General features: G+C 59.8%; 5 protein-coding genes across 5 annotated transcripts; 2 read left to right on the top strand and 3 right to left on the bottom strand.

Moving 5' to 3' along the window:
- Positions 1–122: 122 nt before the first annotated feature.
- On the top strand, positions 123–3259 carry CSE1 (importin-alpha export receptor; the record flags this gene model as incomplete). The annotated part of the gene is made up of 4 exons (XM_028621166.1): positions 123–530; positions 579–658; positions 707–1196; positions 1247–3259. The coding sequence occupies 4 exons, from the start codon at positions 123–125 to the stop codon at positions 3257–3259; spliced, it is 2991 nt and encodes a 996-aa protein (XP_028477618.1).
- Positions 3260–3448: 189 nt separating this feature from the next.
- Positions 3449–8724, bottom strand: EHS24_005677 (uncharacterized protein; the record flags this gene model as incomplete). Its single annotated transcript, XM_028621167.1, has 3 exons — positions 3449–3891; positions 3942–8278; positions 8327–8724. The coding sequence occupies 3 exons, from the start codon at positions 8722–8724 to the stop codon at positions 3449–3451; spliced, it is 5178 nt and encodes a 1725-aa protein (XP_028477619.1).
- A 393-nt stretch (positions 8725–9117) lies between these two features.
- EHS24_005678 (uncharacterized protein) lies at positions 9118–10033 on the bottom strand (the record flags this gene model as incomplete). Its single annotated transcript, XM_028621168.1, has 2 exons — positions 9118–9893; positions 9955–10033. The coding sequence occupies 2 exons, from the start codon at positions 10031–10033 to the stop codon at positions 9118–9120; spliced, it is 855 nt and encodes a 284-aa protein (XP_028477620.1).
- Positions 10034–10459: 426 nt separating this feature from the next.
- EHS24_005679 (uncharacterized protein) lies at positions 10460–12987 on the top strand (the record flags this gene model as incomplete). The annotated part of the gene is made up of 8 exons (XM_028621169.1): positions 10460–10492; positions 10828–10932; positions 10995–11455; positions 11807–12190; positions 12254–12393; positions 12427–12662; positions 12716–12789; positions 12843–12987. The coding sequence occupies 8 exons, from the start codon at positions 10460–10462 to the stop codon at positions 12985–12987; spliced, it is 1578 nt and encodes a 525-aa protein (XP_028477621.1).
- A 930-nt stretch (positions 12988–13917) lies between these two features.
- On the bottom strand, positions 13918–17381 carry EHS24_005680 (uncharacterized protein; the record flags this gene model as incomplete). Its single annotated transcript, XM_028621170.1, has 4 exons — positions 13918–14732; positions 15022–16626; positions 16843–16964; positions 17254–17381. The coding sequence occupies 4 exons, from the start codon at positions 17379–17381 to the stop codon at positions 13918–13920; spliced, it is 2670 nt and encodes an 889-aa protein (XP_028477622.1).
- Positions 17382–19055: the final 1674 nt, after the last annotated feature.

A 19055-nucleotide genomic window follows, 5' to 3' on the forward strand; every position in this document is an offset into this window, starting at 1 on the left:
GAAACATATAACGTCAGTCACGCGCGCCTCGCGCTGACGCCTGTATGCGTTCAAGAAGTCAAAGGCAATCAACAAGCCCCAACCCCCACCTTGCCTGAAACCTCCAACACCATCTCATAAAAATGCAGGCGACTCCAGAGACACTCGCCACTCTCTCAAAGTTCCTGTCCGACACCGTCTCCCCGGACGCGGCCGTCCGTCACTCGGCTGAAAAGTCGCTGCGACAGGGCGAGGCTCAGCAGGGTTTCCTCCAGATCGTCCTCGAGCTGGTGCGCTCCGATGCTGCTCCCATGGTCGTCCGCCAGGCTGGCGGTGTCTACTTTAAGAACACCGTCAAGAGGCTGTGGGGCGGCGAGGAGGAGGAGGTTCAGATCGCAGAGGTGGACAAGCAGGCCATCAAGGCCCAGCTAGTCCCTCTGATGATTGCCCTCGGCACTCCCCAGACTGCCCGCCTCCAGAGTCAGGTCGGCGAGGGTCTTTCCACCATTGCGTCCATTGACTTCCCCACCAAGTGGGAGGGTCTTGTTGACGTAAGTACAGCGTGGTTGTTAACGTGCTTCAGCTGACATCCCCTGCAGGAGCTCGTCAGCTCGCTCACCGCGGACAACTTTGTGATCAACAACGGTGTCCTCGCCACTGCGCATTCGATCTTCAAGCGGTGAGTTTAGCCTTTGCACACTACCGAAACAAACTGACACCTTGGCAGCTGGCGTTCCCAGTTCCGTACCAACCAGTTGTTTGAGGAGATCAACTATGTTCTTGCCCGTTTCTGCAAACCCCACTTTGAGCTGTTCCAGCATGTCGACAAGCTCCTCTCCACTCCTGCCGGCCAGCCCCTGCCCCCCAACGCCTCCCTCCCTCTCCTCGCCCAGGCTCTCCTTCTCCTTATCCAGATCTTCAACGACCTTACTTGTCATGACCTGCCTCCCTTCATCGAGGACAACATGGCCACGTTCTTCGGTCAGGACGACCAGCCCGGCTGGCTCCTCAAGTACCTCAGCTGGGAGCGTCCAGAGCTCAAGGGTGACGACGACGACGAGGCCCCCGGCCCACTCCAGAAGATCCGCTCGTCCATTTGTGAGATTGCAGAGCTCTTCGCTCAAAAGTATCTGGACGCCTTCCCTCAGCTTGGCAGCTTTGTCAACGGCGCTTGGCAGATGCTCACCACTGTTGGTCCCAGCACTCGTGAAGATGTCGTAAGTCGGCCATGGCGATTCCCGGCCTCAGCAGCTGACATAAACCCCAGCTCGTCTCGCGCGGTCTTCGTTTCCTGTCTGTTGTTGTAAAGATGGGCAGCCACCGTGAGATGTTTGCCGCCCAGTCGACCCTCACTCAGTTCTGTGAGAACATTATCCTGCCCAACATGACGATCCGCGAGCACGAGGAGGAAATGTTCGAGGATGACCCCAACGAGTACATCCGTCGTGACCTTGAGCCATCAAACGAGAGCGACACCCGTCGCCAGGCCGCGACCGACTTCACCCAGGCGCTCATGGAGAACTTTGAGACCGAGGTTACCAGCATTGTCCAGGGCTACATCACGGCGTTCCTGGGTCAGTACGCCCAGAACCCTACCGAGAACTGGAAGGCAAAGGACACTGCCATCTACCTCCTCACTTCGATCGCGTCAAAGGGCTCCACCCTCCAGCGTGGTGTCACCTCGGTCAACACTCTTGTTGACATTGTCGAGTTCTTTGGTCGCAACGTCATGTCCGACCTCCAGGCCACGGCCGGCTCGGTCCACCCCATCCTCACCGTCGACGCCATCAAGTACCTGTACACTTTCCGCAACCAGCTCACCAAGGAGCAGCTTGTGGCTGTCCTCCCCATGCTTGTCCAGCACCTCACCTCCTCCAACTACGTCATCTACTCTTATGCCGCCATCACCATTGAGCGTATTCTTTTCGTCAAGAACGAGAGCCGCCAGCCCCTCTTCTCCAACACTGACATCCAGCCGTATGCGGAGAGCATTCTCATGGCCCTGTTCACCAACATTGAGAAGGGTGGTACCCCCGAGAAGATTGCCGAGAACGACTACCTGATGAAGTGCGCTATGCGTACCATCATCACCGCTCGTCAGGAGCTCGTCCCTGCCCACCAGGCGATCCTCAACCGCCTCGTCAACATCATGGGCGAGATTAGCAAGAACCCTTCGAACCCGCGCTTCAACCAGTACTGCTTTGAGAGTGTTTCTGCCCTTATTCGCTTTGTCTGCGAGGCCTCGCCTGCCGCCCTTCCCCACTTTGAGAAGTCGCTCTTTGGCCCTGCCGAGATCATCCTCTCGCAGGACGTTGTCGAGTTTATCCCCTACATCTTCCAGATTCTGGCCCAGCTCCTCGAGCTTCACGCTCCCAACGACCTGCCCAACGAGTACCAGGCTCTCCTTGGTCCTCTCCTCTCGGCCCAGCTCTGGGAGCAGCGCGGCAACGTTCCCGCCCTCGTTCGTCTGTGGAAGGCCCTCCTTATGCGCGGTGCCCCCCTCATCGTTTCGAACGGCCAGGTCGCGGGTCTGCTCGGTATCTTCCAGCGTCTCATCGGCTCCAAGATCAACGACGTGTTCGCCTTTGAGCTCCTTCAGGCCATGATGGAGTTTATCCCCGTCGAGGTCATGAAGCCCTTCACCAACACCATCTTCATGCTCCTGCTCACCCGCCTGCAGAGCAAGCCGTCAGACCAGTTCACCCAGGGCTTTGTCTACTTCTTCACCTTCATCGCCGCTGTCGACAACGTCGGTCCCGATGTCGCCATCAGCAGCGTGGACAGCATCCAGCCTGGTCTTTTCGGCAACCTCATGAAGGGTGTTGTGCTCCCCAACACCCAGAAGGCGCCCGTCCGCTCCCGCCGCGTCATCGAGGTCGGCCTCACCAAGCTCCTGGCCAAGTCGGACCTCATCCTCACCGGCACCAACACGTCGTTCTGGACCCCCATCTTCCTCGCCCTTCTCGACCTCTTCACCCTGCCCCAGGACCTGACGTACGCCAACGGCGCTGCCGGTGACGACCTCAACTCGCTCGACCCCGAGGAGGCCGGTTTCCAGTCTTCGTTCTCCAAGCTCGGCGCTTCGGAGAAGAACACCCACGACCCCGTCGCCTCTATCGGCGCCGACGAGAAGCTCTACGCGTCCAAGGAGCTTGCCCGTCGCTCGGCCGGCCGTCCCGGTGTCCTTGGTCCGCTCATCCAGCAGGCCGAGGCCGAGGAGCCCGCTACCGTTGCCGAGTTTGTCAAGTACATGGCCTCGAACGGCGACAACATCGCCTAGAGAGACAGGAGACCGCGAGTTCATTTTTATTCACCCATCCCAAGGAGACAAGACGAGAAAACACAATCAACAGTCCTTGCATTGAGAATCTGCCCATAATTATCCGACCTCAGCATGCGATGCACATGGTTCATCGTAATACAGTAGTAGCAGTCACAGGTGGCAGGGGTGTTGGCGTGTGAAAACTAACTAAGGGTCGACGTCCATCTTGTCGTCCGTGTCCGCTTTGGCGTCTTCGGCGGCGAGATTGGTAGTCGCACTTGGTGGAGAGGTGGCAACAGCAACTGGGGTCTTGTCGGTGGCAGCTGGAGTCTCGGCGGTCTTGGGCGAGGCCACAGCGACAGGTGAGGCGTCCGTAGCAACTTCCTCGTTGGCCATGGCAACCTCGTCAACCTCCTTGCTGCCCTCCTTGTCATTGGCACCTTCGCCCGTGTTGGCTCCGTCCTTGTCCTCGTCTCCCTGCTTCTCCTTGTCCTTGCCCGACGTCTCCTCGGGCTCCATCTTGACGTCCACATCCCCATCGCCCTCATCCTCATCCTCGTCGTCTGCAGGCGTACCCTTGCTGGCTGCCCCAGGGGCGAGGAGCTCACCCAGTGTACCGGCAAGGAACTTGTCGCCGCACGCGTTACACACTGCCATGTTAGCTCTTGCTGACCAAGGTCCAATTATCCTAGCTACTCACGCGTACTCCGTCCGTTCGGACCACGGCGCCAGACCTTGAGACCGGGCTTGGCGCATCCTTCGCAGATAGCGCCGGCCGTGCCGCGCCTGTTCTTGCGGATAATGCTGCCACCGCGTCCGCCACGCCCACCGCGTCCGCGTCCACGACCAAAACTGCGCGCCGCACCAGCCTCGACACGCTCATCGAGGGCGTCGAGCGACACGGGCATCTCGAACGTGACGGTGGGCTCCTCGGCCTTTTTGCCCTTGCGCAAGTGCTTGTCGAAGTCGGGCGGTGGTGTGAGTTGACGCGAATAGGTGCCCTCGCCCTCCTCGCCACCTTCAGCTTCTGGTGACATGCGGGCGTACAGCGGCCGCGTGGTCATGTGGTATGGGCGAGGAGCCCACTTGTCGGAAGTAGCCTCTACGAGGATCGGGTTGGCTGGGCCCTCGACACGGAGGCGGGGGAAGAGGCGCTCGCCGACGCGCGAGAGAAGTGCTTGAAAGCGAGCCTTTTTGCGATCGACCCATGTCTCGCGAACCTTGGGCGCAAGAACTGGAGGAACGATGGGTGCTGGGGTAGCGGGTGCTGGGGTAGCGGGCACTGGGGTAGCCGGTGCTGGGGTAGCGGATGCTGGAATAGCGGGTGCTGGGGTAGCGAGTGCTGGGATAGCGGGTGCTGGGGTAGCGGGTGCTTCGGTAGCGGGTGCTGCGGTAGCGGGTGCTGGGGTAGCGGGTGCTGGGGTAGCGGCTGCTATCGCTGCAGGTGCTGGGGTTGCAGGCGCTGCGGCAGCAGGCGCTTGGGTAGCAGATGCTTGAATAGCAGGTGCTGGTGTGGCGACCGTGGGGTTCGCTGTGGCAGGAGTGGCCGGGATCGCAGGAGCTGGCGTGCCAGAGGTTGGGGGTGCGGGTGCAGGCAACGCCTGGGGGGCGGCTGCAGATGGGGGGGCAGCACCACCAGGGGGGTTTACGGTGACAGCAGGGGCACCTCCAATCTCCGCAGCAGGAGTGCCCGTGGCCGGGCCAACAGGTGCGGTCAAAGATGATGTAGCGGCGACATTCACGGCCGCAACTGGAACCGACGGGGAAGGAGCAGCCACAGCTGTAGGGGCAGGTATAGCGGGCGGCGGGCTCAGCTCTGGCTCTGCTTTGGCAAGCGATTCAAGCTCCACCCTTTCCACCTCGTCAATCACAAACTTGACGCGACGCCAAAGACCGTCGTTGAGTCCCACAATACGGATCGTGATGGGCTCCAGAGATCCCTCAGCGGGGAGGAACGGCTCGGCAGCCAGGTTGAGCAGGCCCTCCCGCGGAGGGAGCTGCGCAGGGTCGTGCTCGTGCTCGTGGCGGAGCTGTTGGCGCAGTGAACGTTTGGGCGAGAGAGGGGCACCTCCCTTGCCGCCCTTGGATGGAGAAGTCTCTGGCTCGGACTTGACCGGTGGGGCTGTGAGTTTGGCAGCAAAGTCGGGGTTGTCAAAGGGCAAGCGCTTGGTGAGGGCTTCCCATTGGGGCTTTTCATAGGCTGTTGTCGGTAGGAAGGTGGAAAGAAGAACGGTACCCGCCGCAGGGTTCATACCTGGCACAACAGGAAGGCCCTCGAACGGGTCCTTCTTTGGTGGAGGAGGCGGCGGCGGGGTAGGCTCCTTGGGCACAGGCTTGGGTTCTGGCTCGGGTGGGGGAGCAGCCTTTGCAATGGCGCCACGAGTAGTCCTCTTTCCCGTGACGACCGGCTCCTCCTTGACCTCCACGGGTGGTGGTGGGGGAGGGGGTGCAACAACGGCTAGTGGCGGGGTAGGAGGTGGCCTCGGGCTTGTAACGTAGTCGCCACCAATGCGTGAAACGTACGAGTTGGCGCCGAGAGGAAGCAGGAACTTCTCTGTCGGCGCTTCTTTGAATGCCACAAGAAGGAAGGCAGGAGGCAGAGGGTAGGTAGGACGTGGGGGTGTTACAGGGACCATAATGGGTGCACTGAACGGGCGGGCGGGTGTAGCGGCAGACGCTGTGGCTGTTGGATGGGAGTGACCAGCAGGAAGCCCTGGCGGCGGAGCCGGGGAAGCCATAGGCTGGGCTCCAACAGAGGCAGGGGCTCCTGGAGGACGAACAGCTCCGGTGGCTACAGGCGTCGGGACTGGTGGACGGATGGCACCACCAGAAACAGCAGTGGGTTGAGTTGGTGCAGGTGCTTGGACACCTGGTGTGACCGGAGTGGGCGTAGCAGAAACGGGAGGAGCCTGGCTGGGCGCCGGCGCGGCACTCCTAGCAACAGCGGTAGGCTGTACTTGTGCAGGTGTTCGTTGAGCGCCTGGTGTAACTGGAGTGGTGGTGGCAGAGACAGGGGCACCGGAGATGGGCACCGGGGCTGCTGCAGGAGTGCAAGACACAGGAGCTGGATTGGGAGCGGTCGCCGCTGGAGCTGGAATAGGAGCTGCAGTGGTTACAACTGCCGGAGTCGCCGCTGATGGTGCGCTGCTCTCAGTAGGAGCAGCAGGAGCTGGGACAGAAGTTGGCACCAGAGGAACAGGCTCCTGCTCTGTGACGGTACTCGTGGGCGGAGCAGGCGCAGTTATGGGTGTAGCAGTCCCAGGCTTGTCCTCAGCCTTGCCCTTGTCCTCAACGTCTTCCTTGTCCTTGACCTCGACGTTATCCTCGACGCCGTCCTCCACATTGTTTCCTGGCTCGTCTGGGATCGGTCCACCTCCAACTTGGGGCCGACCCGTCATGTCGACGTCGTCGTCAGAGTCAGACAGTTCAGAGAGGTCCGATTCCACGGCCTCTGCAGGAGGTGCCGCCACAGGTGTGGGTGCCGGAGCCGAAGGAGCCGGCACTGCTGTGGGGGATGATGCCGTCGTAGCAGCAGCTGGGACTGTGGTGGGAGTGGTTGTGGCAGGTGGGGCAGCAGGGGCAGCAGGGGCAGCAGGACCGGCACTAGCCACCGGAGCTGGTGCTGGGGGACGAACAGTGGTTTGGGTGGGCTGAACTGGTGGCCGAGCTGGGGTCGTGGTCGCCACAGCCGCAGGAGCAGGTGGGCGGACAGGTGTTCCGGTAGCGGTGGGAGTCGTCGTCGCAGGAGCAGGAGGACGCACAGGAGCAGGAGGACGCACAGACCCAGGAGGACGCACAGGAGGACGAGCTGTGGCAGGAGCAGCAGCTGCGGGGCCGGTCACTGGTGGGCGTGGTGGACCAACAGGGACAGTGGATGGACCAGCCACGGGTGGCCGCACAGTAGATGGACCTGCGGAAGGCCCAGCAGCTGGAGCTGGTGGCCGAACGCCAGGAATCGGACCCATGAGACCTGCTGTAGTAGGACCATTGGGCAAACCAGGAAGGTCAGGGCCCTCGCCCACACCCTCACCGCGTCCGAGACGCGCGACAACACGACCCAGCTTGGCCAACTCGTCCTTGTTGGCAACGCTGCGTGCAGCCTTGTGGATCAGAATCGACAGCCACGGGTACTGACTCGCAGCAGCGTTGACGCGCTGGATGAGAGTTTGCGGGATGTCGCTCCTGGACGCGTAGCGGGGAACGCCAGACGCGGTGGTGGGTACAGGTTGTGACGGCGTTGGCGCCGGAGGGCGGGGTTGAGCAGTTCCAGGCGCAGTCGGCGGCACTGGCGGCGGGCGCACTGGCACGGTCGTTTGCGTGGTCGGAGGACGCTCAGCGCGCTGACGCTTCGGTGTTGGCCCATCACTTGGACGTGGAGCGCGGACGCGTTTCTCCTTTGGCGGCTTCGGCGGTTTGGGCAGCTTGGGTGGTTTGGGCGGTTTGGGTTCGGCCGGATCCTTGGGACGCCCACCGCGAACTGTACCTCCACTGCCGGATCGTGGCTCAACGAAGCGGCCAATCCACAGCTCGGTGTTGGGGAACGTCATGGGGCCTACTTGGAGCGTCACGCGAGCAATGCACTCGATCTCGTGAGCCGGAGGCTGCACACCTTCGAGGACCTTGACCTTGCGTTTGTAGACACGCTTCGCGGGCTTGTCCTTGTCCTCAGCTTCGCCTTCGGTCTTGGCCTCAAGCTTGTCCGTCTTGTCGGCGCCCTCCTTGTCGTCCTCTCTAGTCTTGTCTTCAGCACCAGGAGTACCAGAAGGCCCAGGGGCATCACCTTCGCCGGCCTCCTTGGCCTTCTCCTTGCCTTTGCCCTTCTTCTCCTGGTCGTCCTTCTTCGGAGGAGCATGGTACTCTCTGCTTGGCAGTGGCTGCTGAGGAGCAGATGGAGTTGGGAAGATGAAAGTGTTCTTAGGAGGTGGGCGCAGTCGCGGCCTGTTGTGTGCTGGTACAGGCGGATGACTGAAGATGTGAGGAAGCAGGTGGTGAAGGTGGTGGTGACGGGTCTGGAGGAAGGTATATTGCAGGACGAGACTGTCGATTAGCTGAGCTCTCCACTTTGCCCAGAACAACCATGCTCACCTGTCTGAAAGACTCAAGAGCGGTGTCTTGCCCTCAACAGGCTCTGGCTGGTCGAGTTCTAATGTCGGTGCCGACGCGCTTTCCTCGACGCCCTCCTCGCCCCCCTCGCCATCCTCAGCGTCATGCTCGCCCTGCTCCTGCTCCTCGCCACCCTCTTCGTCATCAACCTCCATCGCCTCGTCCTCAGGTTCATCCTCAACCTCAACAGGAGCTTCGACCTCGATTGGCACGCTGCCGGATGGCGCGTCAGGGTCGGCAACGGCGGATGCGAGCTGAGCGAGCTGCTCGTCGGACAGCTCGTAGCCTTCAGCATCCACGACTTGGGGCCGGTGCAATGCAGGCAGGTCGACGAAAGGTGGTGGCGCTGGCGCAAAGCGCCCGGAGACGCGCGCTGCCATGACGTGCTGCTGAGGTGGTAGGAATGTGTTGGAGAGGAGGACGTAAATGTTGTTTTAAGTGAACAAGTGTTGAGCGAGCGCATGTACAAACAAAGAGGAGCACGGGGTATTATAGTTCCGTTGCTCACTCGGCAAATAGATTTGAAGTAAGTATTCATTCCACCCGAATGTATATTCAGTTCCTCACCTGCTCAGTCAAAAGTCAGGTACTCCACCACGACTGGTGCATGCATACATCTGTATCTATTCGAATCAGTATGCGCCAATGCGCGTCAATGCATTTGTCTGAAACCGAAGTGAGGAGGAGGGTGTATGCATGGAGACATGCAAGAAAGTATGTTTTGAAAGCGCCGCCCACACATTGCACACATTGAAATCGACTACCAATACCATTCAACAACGCCTGGAACGTCGTGCCACATGGGAGGGCCATAGGTCGACTGCCAATCCATCTGGCACCTGTTGGTTACTGAGGCCCTTAACGAGGCAAGGCGGTCTCCTCGTTCGTGTCCAATGATCGCGTCGGCGGTAATTGGCGGCGGAGCTAGCACTGGGAGCGTTGGCGTCGGTGGTCTCGTCTGCCATGTCATCGTCGTCGGCAGCGCCGACCCCGTCGTCCGCATTCAGCGCGCCGTCGACCATGGTGAGCTCCGCCTCGGTCGGAATCTTGTCGTCATCGTCATCGGCTTCCTCCTCCTCGAGCTGGGCATCGACGTCGAGAAAGTCGAGGAGAGTGGCATCAACCTCAGGGCCTGACTGAAGCAACGCCGAATATTCGTCCGGTGTGATGCTGTCTAGTTCGAAGGCGGACAACGCGATAGCCTCCTTTGAGCTGACATCGACCGTCGTGTCGAACAACTCAGCTGTTTCCACCGAGAAGTCGACCGCCTCGGCTGATAGGGGATCACGGTAGGGCGGGGGTGGCGTGGAATCCGCCGAAGGGGATGAATTGTCCAGTTGTACCGAGTCGAGATTGGTACGATTGGTGTGGTCCGGATCAAGATCGTGGAGCTCCAACTGGACATGCTGGAAGGTCAGGTAGCGTGCCTTTTCGTACGAGTTCTTGACCCGCAGACGTTCCGTATCCGGGAGGTCTGAGGCAGAGACTGCCTTGTACTCCCGGAGAAGGTTGTCGCGGAGGATCCTGTGCTCGGACATTGCACGGACAACTGTGCAGAAAGAACAAGAGTCAGTAAGGACTGGCCCGCTCGCCTTCGAGTCAAAACTGACCGTCGGGCTTGGCATAGATCTCGGTCATAGCCGTCGGTGACAACGATGGCGCCATTCCGAGGTGTACAGAGTCGGGCATGTTGTTAAGCATGGCACCGAAACCGGCAGAACCACCCACGAGGGCTGCCCCTGTTGTTCACCATCCTGTGCCATTGTCAGTAAACGTTGCAGAGAAACGTCCCTCGATTGTCACAACGCCACAGGACCCTCCCCGTGTCACACTCCCACACGGGTCACGAGGATAACAAGGTTCCTCCTACATCAGTGGCAAACGCAGATGACATAAACCATTGGAAGTTGAGCCCTGTTTGGCCGTCGTTGCCGGAAAACACCTCATACTACACTCACAGTCGAAAGCAGTGGCGCAGTGGCGGGTGAACTCTTCAGCTACGAATGGCTCTTCTGCCCATCCCATAACGTCCAACGTGTCCGCCACAATGAAGGGAGTGCATGCACTGCCTAAGACTGTCAGTTGAGTATGCAAATAATACGCACTGCAATCCCCATGGGCATGGTGGTGGTCGAGAACATCGACGAGGTGAGGCGTGGCAGCGATTAGCTGCAGGACCGCATTGGCGGTGCTCTCAGCAGGGTTGTCTGCAAAGAGACCGAGGGGAGGCCGTATCTGGGGCAGAGCGAGAGATGCGGGGGTGGATTGATGCCAGAGAGAGAGAGAGAGATGGACGGTGGATAGAGGTGGGCAAGGGAAGGTGAGGGATGAGAGGAATAAGAGAGGTGACATAATCTGGTTGACGCGACCTCGGGTGGGAGGGGCGTAGAACGCGCTAAGGTGGATGGTCGGGTTTGTTCCCATTACACTCATCCCCTGTGAGCCAGCTATACAATGCCAACAGGCCAGAAGTAATCATCCAGAAGCGACCATCTATCGCCGAGTTTTGCGAGGCTCGCGAGTCCAAGAGGAGGCAGCAAGCGTTTACCGCACTGTCCCCAGCACCCAACACCACATCAATGCTCACGGTGAGCTCGCCGGCGCGACAAAGATACGAGATGGATACTAACTTCCAGGTATTGGGTGACAGTGTCGCGACAACCCCACCTCTCGCATTGTAAGCACCCCTCATCCATCAAGCTGCTCACCTGCGGAGACGGGCGGTCAGACGGCGTTGGACCTCCAGGACCCAGCCCGTCAGTCGGAGACCGTGAGCTCTTGCTCTCCTCGCGACTCAATCACCCCGGTCAAGAACCAGGCGCGACTCACCGCCACCGAGTTCCGTAGCCAGATGTCGACGGTCAATCCCAGCCTCCTCCTCACCGAGGGTCGGGACTTTTGGGAAAGGCTCGCAGGTGTGCTCAGCGTGACGACAGGACAAGAAGTGTCGGACAAGGACCTGCTCGACATCGGCAAACAGCTGCAGATGGACTCGCGTAGCGCCGCCAGCTCCGAGCCGTCTAACCGCCTGAGCCTGCTCGACACGTACCAACGTGTGCAAACAAGTCGACACGCAATTCGTGCACGCGATGACCAAGGAGGAAGGCGGCGGTGAGTGGGCGACCCAGGATATCAACTCATCAGAACAGATCCATTTGACGTGAGCATCATCGACCGCACCAAAGACGTGTACGGTATCCAGCGCCCCACGAGCACAGCCCATGTACTGTCTCCCCGCCAACTTAGGCGGCTGAACAATGTCTTGCGCCCGGAGGTCGACGACGTGTTGTGCGACGAGCAGATCCCCCACCGGGGCTGTTGGTGTGTGCCACACACGGCCTCAAACACACCCCATATCTACAGTAGTATTTAAATCATAATTTCCAATAATTATATATTCACTCTGCATTCTTCTTCATTCCGACAGGGGGGTGGTGCTCCCGTTCCGTTGCGGTCAGCCAGCTCGCCGTCCAACGAGTGGGAGAACCACCCTGTGCCGACCAACCGCAACCAGTTGCCCAACAAAGACTGGCTCGCCTACACTTGCACCGGGCAGGTGGATGTCGTTGTCCTTGACGGCGCCACGGCGTTGTCATCCAACCTCCACATCCTGTTGGCTGTGGCACAGGCAACCAAGTTGTGGGTTGTCCTCGCCCACGACGGTTCGTGGGACATGCTGGCGTCGGACAGAATGGCGCGAATGTTGGCACACGCCCAGACCTACTTTGACGATGGTCTCCATAGGCCACGCCGAGGTGGCAGGGGATTGGGGCCGGGAGAAAACAAGTACCGCCTCGACGAACAAGTCTCCGTTCTCGCGCCCCGTGCGAGGCTGCCTGACATGCGGTGAGTATCGTGCTCTCACACCCTTGGGGACGTTGGGCTGACGTTGCAGGTTCGCCACCGCAGGGGAGAGACGGTTCGAGCTGTGATGATCCACGCCCTCAACCGCCACTCGATCAGTACCGACGACCGCCTCAACATGGGGCTCGTCTTCAACCGCGGTGGTGGAAGTGTGGGGAGGCGCTGGCGATCATGGCGACCAACGCGTAAGTTGCCCATGAGATAAAGCTGACACGAAGTCGTCAAGGTGCTCGGGACTGCGCACGTGGGCGTGGAGCCTGACGGTGATGATTCGAATGAGGAGGAGTGGGATTGGTTGAGGGACGATGCAGATGACCACAGAGAGGACTGGTCGAAGGTGGCGGTGGACGACGATGAGGACGTCAGCAACGATCGACTTGCTGGCCACGAGGGTGCGACTCCTCGTCAAATCGATGATGTCACCATCCAACATGGCTTCTGCGAAAAGTGCCGGGTGAGCCGAGATGGACGAGATGAACCCATGGAAGAGCATCGGCTGATAACAAGCGTTTCATGCCCCTCCGTTTCACAGTCAACGGCGAGCTGTGCGGCGCCTGCGTCGCGCATCCCGATCGCTGGGAGTGAGTAAAAAAAAAAAAAAAAAAAAGCTGGGCTTGAGATTTGCTGACAACAGCCGCGGGGGACTGGTGGGTGACGAGGCGCGGACAACGCCCAGCGCCATGCACATGAACAACCCCTCACCGGATCTTTGGGACATTGCGCGAACGCGCAGTGTTCACTCGCAGTATGTCCATCCTTTCACTTTGAAGCGTCGTTAACCCTTCCAGACAGGCCTCAAGGCCTCGCTCAGGATCACTGGCGATGGGTCCGCTCGGTGTGCCAGTTGCAGCAGATACTGGGCTGCGCACAACAAAGACAATGAGCAGCCTACATATCGCCATCCTGCTCCCTTTCGAGGGCCAGAAGTGCTGACGAGTGGCGGTATGGGCATGCCCCTGTACAGCTTGAGGCTGGGGGGAGGGGGGGGGGGGGGGGGGGGGGGGGGGGCAGCTGTAGATATTAATGTGAGAGCTTTTGTTTATGTAGCAGGTATATATTAAACGAACAGTCTCCTCATCTCCTCACAAACGTCCGTGTGGCACGTAAATGGACGTTGGTAACTGTTATAGGATCTACTGTCTGTCGCTCTTGCATATGACCATTTGGTTGGCCGAGCACAAGCTATTGCGTCACCTTGAGCAGGCTATAGGAGCGATCTGACACCATGCGCCTACATGTAAAACGTTTCGACATTTCGACACGGACGTATGAAACCTGATTTCCAAGCACTACCTTACCACCGCCGCTGCACTGAATGTATTTCAAAACCAAACCGCTACTAACGGGCGGAGCCATTGCTGGCTACCACTGTCGCTGCGGACGGATTATACTTGTTCGGAACATGCCATGTCCTTGATACTCTTTGCATGGAGGGAAATGATGTCTATGTACATTGAGGACCGCCGATGGCCGGCCGGTCGGCAGCCGCGCGAATGATCTACAATCGTCTGCCCCATCCACGGCTCGCCGGCGAGGGATTGATTGGGGGCAGGACGGTGTGTGGGTGTGGGTTTGTCCAAATGGGGTGTGGCTTTGCCGATGGCTGCGGCGATGAAGTGGGCGATGGGTGGATTTTTTGTGTGGTAATGGTTTGTAATGGAATGGAATGGGAAATGTAACGGGGGGAAAGGGGGGGGGAGTGTCCATGTCTACGCGTGCGATCCACTGCTGCTGCTGTAGTACTGGCGCTGGCCGGTCTGCTGAACGGTGTTAATTGGGCGACGGCCATTGCTGTCGAGACGCTCCATTGCGGCGGGTGCAATAGATGTGGAGTACTGCTGGAATGGCGCGTTGGGACCAGGCGAATTGGCCCGCGTAGGTGGCAGGGATTCGGCTTCACCGAGGAGGTCCAGAGTGGAGTCGACGCGGCGGTGCGAAGTCAATTGGCTGACAGCTGTGGAGGTGTTGAACACGGGAGGGGCCTCGGCGTGCTCGGCCTCCCTAACCTCGTCCCAGGGGACCTCAGTGTAGCGGGTAGGAGCGGCAGGTGCGGGGCTCGGGTTGCCCGCGCCCGCGGGACCCCAGATATGGAGGCGAGCCAGTTCCAGCTTGAGCTGGCAGATCCACTTGTTGCGACGCTGGACACGAGCAGCTCCTTGCTGAGCACTCTGCTTGAAGCGGATATCGGCCTTGAGCGAGAGCTTGTCCTGCGATTCAAAGTTGGAGACAATAACATCGAAGATTGGCTGGAAGTCGCGGTTGTTCTGGGTGACGAAGCGGAGCATTGCGGCACGCAGGGCTTGAAGACTTTCGAAAGAGGTGTCAAACGCCACGTCGAACGCAAACGTCTCAGAAGTGGCACCCGACCGGCGAACGTTCTCAATCATCTTCGTCGAGAGCTGGTTATTGCCCCACCAAATGTAGTGTCCTGACGCTCTCTTAAAGGCTGTAGAGAGCAGCTCGACCTTGGCCACGATCAAAGTCTCGTCGCCGATGATAACGCGGTCTCCCACATCGTAGGGATCTGGAATGGTCAGCAGATGAAGATATGAGAGCAAGTGTAGCGAAAGGCGGAAGCAAATCTCGCCACGTGGTCAGGGTCGCAGAAGCGCGGAAGTAGATTTCCGCCGATCGTGCGGCGACCCCACAGCACCATTCCGTCCCGTCCACACCTTCTGCACGGTTTCTGGTCTTCTCTCGATACTTTCCACGTCTCTCTGGCCTCTTCTCGACGCTGGAGATGCACTTACGCTTGACAAATACGAAGATGCAAGAGAGTAAAATCTCTTGCATAGTCGTTCCGATCAACCAACTGAGCGAAAGGATGTAGGTGCCGATGCCGGAGACGAAGCTAGTGGTGGAGGTTTGGTTTGAGACGACGAGGGCGGCGAAAATGACGACACAGACGACAAGGACGACAGCGAGCAGGATCTCGTCGAGACGGCTCACAGCGCCGTCGAGGTCGCGGATCGAGGCCTCGAGGGAGATGCGGTCGCGGTGAATGTCGAGGAGGGTAGAGTCAATCTCGTCGCGCGTGGCGTCGCCGTTTCCGTCGCGGTCAAAGATCTCAAACGCGCCCTCGGCTTCTTCCAGGCTGGGGAAGAAGCGCGCCACGTCGGCGAGGGTGAGGTGGTCGGCGCCGGGGGTGCGGAACGAGTAGAAGAGACGGCGGGCGAGGAGCCTGCTCTTGTTGGCGGACGAAATGGCAGTGATGACCTTGTTCTGGGGCGAGTTGGTCTGGAGGGCGGTGGAGCCGGTCATTTCCGACGCGACGTTGCCGAGAGCAGTGGTGGTGTTCTGGGCGACGGACTTGAGACCACGAAGGGCCCTGCGCATCGCCACCTTGGGCATCTGGGACGCCTTGGTGTTAGCCGACGCCGAGTCGGAAAGAGTGTCCGAGCGGCCAGGGATATCGTGCGAGTTGGTGTACAAGATGGTGAGGACCTTGATCTGGTGCTTCTGCTCGGCGATGCGGTCCGCGTAGGCGTCCTGGTGGAACGAGAGGGCGATGAGCTGAATGACGAGCTTCTCTACACCGAGCGCCACAAAGCACAGCAAGATGGTGAGGAGAAGGGCGTTGATGATGGTGATAATGTTGTGCGACTGCGAGCTGCTGTCCGCCGAATTCCTGGTCTTGATGAGGGGCTGGTAGGCAATGTAGTTGATGCCGGCCCACAGGATAAACTTGGCATACTTGCCGAGGTTGGCGACCACTCCAGTGTAGCGGCCGGCAGAGGGAAGAATGGTGACAACCGTCTGCCTGTAAATGTGTGGGAAAATCATGAAGAAGGCCTTGCAGACCCAGAAGCCCACCCAGACGACCGTGAGCCAGATGGACCACCAAAGAAGACGGGTGCCCCAGACTTTGGCGTTGTCGACACCAGCGACGTCGACGATTCCGGGGATCCAGAGGACGATGAGAACGGGGACGATGAACACGAGCCAGCGCATCACGATGCCCTGGTTCAAGCACCAGAGGTAGAGCCTCGAGAAGGCGTTGGTACCAGCGTCACCGTCAGCAAAGCGCAGGCGCTCCTTGTTGGCGGTAGCGGGGTTGTACTCGTCCCACTCAGAGTTCTGGAGGACATCCCAGGAGCCATTGCGGGGGTGCCTTGGGCGACCAGGCTTCTCCTTTTCAGAGTTGACCGTCGTCTGAGTCGACTGGCTGCCGTTGGCAAACATGCCGAGCACGCCGCGGACCTTGTGGGGGTTGGGAGGAGGCGAGCTGGAGGTGCTGCTGGGCATGGCGAGGTCGTTGAGGGGAACAGTCTGGAAGTGCTCGTGGTCACGGATGGGGTTGGGGGGAGCAGGGGTAGCCTTGGGAGGTGGGTACTGAACCTGCTGCACAACGGGCTGACCACCGGGGACGCGCCCGTGCGTCACAGAACCGTCGCCCGCACCAGGCGGAAGTTGGTAGCCTGGAAGCGTGAGCAACAAGGACACGGGTGGGGGAGGTGGAGACGGCATGCTGCGGCAAAGCCACAGGGCCGAGCGGTGGAGGAGGGTCTATATGTAGCGCAGGCGCCAGTGTGACCATTTTGTGCTTCACTGCGGGCAGTTGCGAGCGGTGATGGGACAGGCGCCCAGCACATCAAAAGTAGAAGATGGAGCCAAGAACCAAAGCCAAGACTTACCCTCCTGAGGGTGGTGCAGACGGGTGCGGGAATCGGTGCTGTGGAGAGTGGTCATGTCGTAGTGTTCACCGGCACCCTGCTCGTCGGCCATGGCCTGCTGCTGGCCGTCGACAGAGTAGTCACTGTAGCAATGTCAGTGACTTGTGCGCGTGTGTGTAGGGAACAACGTGACAAGTGAAGACGCGGACGAAAGTGGGGGGTTACACTGATGCACGCAATCTTGCGTGTGCGGCACGTCGAGTAGAACCCCCTTGCACAGTCGGGAAACGGCGTATAACACATACACGCCAGCAGGAACAGCTGACCGACACGTCTGATGTGTCGCAGCCACTTGTCCCACAGGTCCCAATTGTTCAGATCTCTCTCGCCCACTTCCGGCCGCCCGTGCCGAGCGCTCATGCGTGCACTTACCGAACCAGGTGGTCGTCGTTGCCGGCATTGAGATAGCTCAGCGAGCCCATCTCCGAGCGCTGCGCGTAGTCATGCTCTTGGACACGGCCGTCCTGGTTCGCAGAGGGGCCCTGCGGTTGGCCCTGCATCTCTATCGAACGTGTGTGTGTGGTGGTGTGGTGGTGTGGTGGTGGTGAAGAAGAGGGAGGGAGGGAGGAAACGATTGCCCCGACGAGGTCACTCGGTCCAGATCCGGGTGTGTGTGCGGAGGCGATGACGCTGGGGGGCTGCCTTGTGGGCGTAGGTGCGTGCTACAGTCGGGTGTAGCCCGATCTGGCAACAAGCTTTTGTTGTGTAAGAGTAGACTGTGTGTAATGGGGGAAAAGGCGTTTGGTGTATGAAGAACAAGGACGTGTTGGACACGGGGGGGGGGAGGGAGAGGTGGAAGGAATGACCACGAGCCTTGCCATAGATAGCACCAGAGACGGTCACGACAGGTCGTTCTCGCCAACCCCTCGTGTGGCCAGGAACACTTTCTGGGTGTCAGTGCTGCGGCGGTGCGCCTCTGTGCACGCTGTTGCGTTTGACGTTGCTCCGGGTTCTGCTGCAGCGCCAAACGGGTGGCCGGGTGGGCTGTGCGCGGCGTGCCTCCACCTAAAAGAGACTCCGGGACTCCCACCCACAAACAAAGGTCTTTCAGCGTTCCTGCCAAACGAGGTTTGGATCTGGGCCGTGGCTCGCTCCGCGCTCTGCGGAAGGGAGGAGGCAGCCGGCAGAGAAAGGGCTGCGCAAACTGGTGTCAGAATTTTGGGACCAGAACCCCCGAAACCCCCTTTGTCCATACCAGCTCCACGGTCCACGCGTCCCCTTTGGCCCTCTCCGCCTCGAGCTTTCCAGGGTTGGTGGGTGTGCCGTCAAACAGCACAAGGAGGAAAAAAAAAACTTGAGAGTGATGTAGGTAAATCTGGGGTTGAGGACATACACGGTCTGGACCGCAGAGCCAAAAACGGTTGCCGCGTCCAGCGGTATTCCGGTGGAGGCGACGCCTGTTGTGGCCCACAGTGGACGGGCCGAAAGAGGGGGCAGGCGGGCAGACGCGTCAGGAATGCATCGAGCTTCTTCTGTCAGAAGGGACGCATCACACATCCGACCAGGCGGGTTTGCCGTGCACGGTGCAGGTGTTTCGTTGCGTTTCGTTGCGTTTGCCTGGGTTTCACAAACCGCCCAGCAGCGCCAGCGCCTGGCCCACACGCTTGGGTACGCCGACTTTCCAACTGTGGTACTGTGGAGCACGAGGAGAACTGTGCATGCACATCGGCAGCAGCACTTTGGGTGGCCGTGTGGTTGATGCCATCAGAGCACCCCCCCCCCCCCTCCCCCCCCGATTCCTGCGCACCCACCCTCGGATAACAGGAAATCGTACTCGCACCCTTTGCCGAGGCGCCGAGGCAAAGCACATTCCCTCACTGCGCTCACTGCCCACAACCAATGCACTGCTGCAACGCAGTGGTCATTCAACGGATCCTTCATTATGGGTCATCCTGTGATCCTTATGACGCACTTTCGCTCCATTGACGGCGGGCACATTCAGCCAGTTGCCCATGGGCCATGGGTCATGGGGAAGAGCCTGTTCTCACGACGCATGCGGCGCAGTAGCACGAAATAACATGCGCCGTGCGCGGTCCGCAGACCGCAGACTTGACGAGCCATGAGCCATGGGCTGTGTACGGGCTTGGCAGGGGAGGGCGAAGGTCAAGGACAAGGAATATGTGCCGAACCGATCATCCGCAGGCCGCAGGTGGTGCACACGAGCATTGCACCAC

Source organism: Apiotrichum porosum (genome assembly GCF_003942205.1).
Source record: "Apiotrichum porosum strain DSM 27194 chromosome Unknown scaffold_3, whole genome shotgun sequence".
In the NCBI taxonomy this organism is placed as follows: domain Eukaryota; kingdom Fungi; phylum Basidiomycota; class Tremellomycetes; order Trichosporonales; family Trichosporonaceae; genus Apiotrichum; species Apiotrichum porosum.